The 4,309-nt window shown below is 36.2% G+C and overlaps 1 protein-coding gene across 1 annotated transcript; it reads left to right on the top strand.

The window, feature by feature from the left end:
- The first annotated feature begins 237 nt into the window (after positions 1 to 237).
- On the top strand, positions 238 to 1,363 carry LOC121419716 (toll-like receptor 4). Its single transcript, XM_041614173.1, has one exon. It carries the CDS (start codon positions 238 to 240, stop codon positions 1,321 to 1,323), a length of 1,086 nt encoding a protein of 361 aa, XP_041470107.1. The 3' UTR covers positions 1,324 to 1,363.
- Positions 1,364 to 4,309: the final 2,946 nt, after the last annotated feature.

Here is a 4,309-nt window from a genome sequence, read left to right as displayed (position 1 = left end):
TTTCGACCAGGATTTTCCTTCAACCAATCCAGTTTTCTTGTAAATTTGGAAATATATGATTCCCTCCTTTCGGTTGATGATTTATGGGATCCGATGACAAATGTGTCTTTATTTGATGGCTTATTTAATCTCACGTTTTTGAAACTAGAAATAAGTGTAAAGGTCCAGGATCCATTAAGAAATAAGATATTTCGATCCCTTTCAAATCTGCAAAATTTGACATTCAAAAGCGTTGGTATGTCAAATATTCCTTCTAAAGCCTTTGCTGGGTTGGAATCTCTCAAAAATTTAGACTTAAGTCGAAATTATATTGCGAAACTCCATCCTGATTCACTGAATGGCTTATCGAAATTAGAAAGCGTTGATCTATCTGAAAATAGGTTGTTATATCTTGACAGTGATGTGTTTTCAAATAACCAAAATATATCTCGCCTTATCTTGTCCCGAAATCAATTAACATTTTTTAATCAAAATACCTTTTACCCAATAAGGTCTTCGCTTCTGTATATTGATTTGTCGTGGAACCAAATCGCATGCGATTGTGAGTTAAGTTGGCTTGTCCGTTGGGTTATTAGTACACCTACACTTAAGCTTCTTCAAGGGGATAACACGGTTTGTGGTATAGCATCGTTAGAGCCATTCAGAGACAAACCTTTCCTAGACTTCAATCCCACTAAACTGTGTGGCTTCAATGTCAACTTGGTTTGTTTGCCTTTAATTGTTGTCATTTCCTTGGTGGCAACCATTATTTTAGTATATAATTTTCGATGGCAATTACGACGCTGGCTCTTTCTTCTAAAACTGGCCGCATTGGGTTATATAGAGGCGCGAGACCCTCGGGAACATGATCATTACGAGTACGACTTGAATATCATTTTCCACGAAGACGACGAAGCATGGGTCCGGGAACATCTCCGAGTGGTCATTGAGGAACGGCTTCCGCAGTTCCAGAGGAAGGTGTGCGGAGATGGCGATCTTGTCGCAGGTATGTATTATTTAGAGGCGATTGACTATGCGGTTACCAGGAGTTACAAGACGGTCGTTGTGCTCAGTAGGGCCGCTATCAAGGATCGTTGGTTCATGCTCAAGTTCAGAACGGCTATTGACCACGTGACGGATACACAGACTGAGTATGTCGTTTTGTTATTCCTAGAAGACATCCCTGGCGAAGAACTACCATTCTTAGTAAGGTTGTGCCTTAGTGATGGCAGGCCGTACGTACATTGGCCTGAAGACATTAGAGGACGGGAATATTTTTGTGATGAATTGATCGCAAAATTGACCATTAATCTGAAGACGAATGATTTGATTCCAAATGAATGATATTCGGAGACCAATTTCAATCGGGTGCTTCAATAATTCATGATCCTGCTGACTTACATGTACACGGTACGGCAAAAATACCAAGCGACTTATATAAGCAACTGCCGCTTTTCAAAGGCGGCGACGGTTTAAAAATCAGCGCAGTCAGAGGCGTCGATTATGGGGGGGGGGGGCAGGGGGGCGATCGCCCCACCAATGAAAATATGGGGGGGGGCAAACATATCGTTTTGCCCCCCCAAATAATTCCGCATGTGCTAAAAATAAAATAAGATTGTAATGTTACACATAAATCAGCAAGCGAGATTGAGATACATAACTCGTTCTTCGTCTAAACTCGTGCTCAAAATGTCCACTTTTCAGATTGGAATATAAAAAAATTTCAGCTCGCGCTTCGCACTCGCATCATTTCTGTAACAAGAACCTATACTCTCCATGATTAAATAGGTGAATATGGTCCCGTTTTCAGTTCTAAACCTCAAAAGAACTCCCACTTCGACTTGCAATAATCTTTTGTTGGATATATATATCTTGTTCTTTATTAAAAACGTCCATTAAACTCAATTTTTTTTTCAGATCGAACTATCAAAATTTTCAGCTCGCGCTTCGCGCTCGCATTAACCTGCTGGTGAGATGTGTATATATATATGTGTGTGTGTATACATATACATATGTACACATATATATACATATATATATGCATATGTGTGTGTGTGTGAGTTTGTTTTGTGTGATCGAGAGCTTTTGGAAAATTGATTCATGATTTTGCCCCCACAATCTGAAAAATGGATCGACGCCCCTGAGCGCAGTGTAATTCGCGAGGCATCCAAAGCCAGCTAGCTGCTTAAAAAAATCAAGCGCTGTGATTTTGAACTACTTTCCAAACCAGATAGTCACCAAATCTATCTATTTTAGGGGCATACATTTACTACCGATATGTTGACGAAAATGAAAAACTCCTTATTTAGATTTTTTCTGTCAACAGAACACTATTGCTAATGATACGGTGGGCAAATAAAACCGCTTTGGGGGAAATTGAATTTCAAACGAGTGGAACCTGTTGCCATTTTGTCTGAAGAACACAAATCTAATAAGTATTTTTGTTTTAAAACACGTCTCAAAAGGTTATAAGCGATTTTTCAAAATGGCCGCCGAATTCCTCCAAAATACATGTTTTCACGTGTAAATCATTAAATATTTCTACAAATAAGGCTTGTAATGTATCTATATATATTTTTATGGTCACTGAGCAAAAACACACATAAGTCAGATAAGTTGGGTTATTTCAAATGATGCTTTGGGGTGAAAAAAAACACAATTTTTGGTAAGAATCCCCCAAAATCATGTTTTTTGGTACATACAACTTTGATAATTCATTCATCTGTAGTTAGTTATATGTCTAAACATTTTTTCATGGCCACTGAGTCCAACAGTAGATAAAAATGACATGTTTGGTATTTAGTACTGTCTATTTCGAGTAAATAATTACATTTTCTGTAATATTTGGTGCAAATATTCATGCAAGTACGGCTTGTAATTTGTATAACCTTGTCTTTTTCTGGCGATTTGGCAGACAATTACAAATATATCAATTGAAGCAACTGAATTAGAATAATTTGTACTTTAGTGGATTTATGGGTCAAATACTACCCCCAAAAGAAAATCATTTATATGCAGGATTTCAGACGCATACAGTTCTTGAAAATATCACTAAAATTGCTGAATGTATTATTGATATTTCAATGTTCATATATTATATTATCAAACTTTTGGTAAAAAGAATTACCATTTTCATAAATATTGTTACATTACTTAGGGTTTTCATAAAATTTATGTTTTGCCATGCAATCTACTTGTAGGCCTACTCATAATTTAATATGCATTATTTACATAACATTTGGAAGTAGAGCGCTAATGTCCTCAGTGATACCATCTTTTGAAATAGATGTGTTTTCTGGTGAGGCTTTCAGGTCCTCCATAGATTTCGTCAACTTTCAACAAAATTTTACCTGCAGCTTTCATATCCCCTATCTTATCATAGGCCAAAGATGTCATCCAGGAACCGTTTTGGGGAGAATTGCTTATATTTTTTAGTCAGGGGGCCATATGATCACATACTTAGAGATTTTCCTCCTTCATGTACAGTGCTATTTCGTACATGTACATGTTCAACAGTACAGTTGCGTAAATAGTCTTAATTATAAATTTACATGTATATACTGCATTCTCCTCTTCAGAACAGTAAGCCAAGCGTTTCTAGATCTTACATCTCCTGGCTTTCAACAATTCACTAATAACAAGCAGATTGTTCCTTGAACCTGTTGAAAGAATGCAATCATTGATTTTAATACTGTAGTCTAGCTTTAAACAAAATATGATACACGGACCAGCATTGTGCCATTGTCACGATCATTGTCTGATTTTCTGAAATAGTCAGTCTTCGGCATCTGCATTTTTACTGGATCAAAATAAAGAAGAAAAAAAAGAAAACAGCAAGTCTATCTCTTACATACCTGAGCCTGCATACATTATATCTATATCTTCTTAAAATCAACCAAATAATTTAGGATCAAGAAAAATCTTCATTCTGATTCATATTTTGTATACAGTACCCTGATCACCCACTTTTATTGTTCCTCGGCACAGCAGTTCCATTATCATTATGGGGAATATGACAATATATCTCATCATTGTGTTGGTTATTACAACTGCATGAGAAACATTTATTCTGAATCATTATAGAGACTGCGATTTTGATGTTTTGTTGTTGTATACATGTCAGTAACCAATTTTATGAAAAATTTCGGGTATATGTTATAAATACAACATTTGCAAGTACGTGTACAGTATATGCACGTTCATGGAATAAAGCTCTTTGTCATAATATAACCTTCATTATGCATCTATTTATTTAGTGTGCACTCTTCTTGAAATTTTTCATGTGCACATTTGATATAATTTTCAGTTACACGTAATTGATATAACTGTA

Source organism: Lytechinus variegatus, chromosome 8 (genome assembly GCF_018143015.1).
Source record: "Lytechinus variegatus isolate NC3 chromosome 8, Lvar_3.0, whole genome shotgun sequence".
In the NCBI taxonomy this organism is placed as follows: domain Eukaryota; kingdom Metazoa; phylum Echinodermata; class Echinoidea; order Temnopleuroida; family Toxopneustidae; genus Lytechinus; species Lytechinus variegatus.
The sequence above is the reverse complement of the archived record's forward strand: the minus strand, read 5'-3'. Positions and strand labels throughout refer to the sequence as shown.

Excerpts from the sequence above, each read along its gene's own strand:
- LOC121419716 (XM_041614173.1), top strand. The coding sequence starts at position 238 with ATGTCAAATATTCCTTCTAAAGCCTTTGCTGGGTTGGAATCTCTCAAA.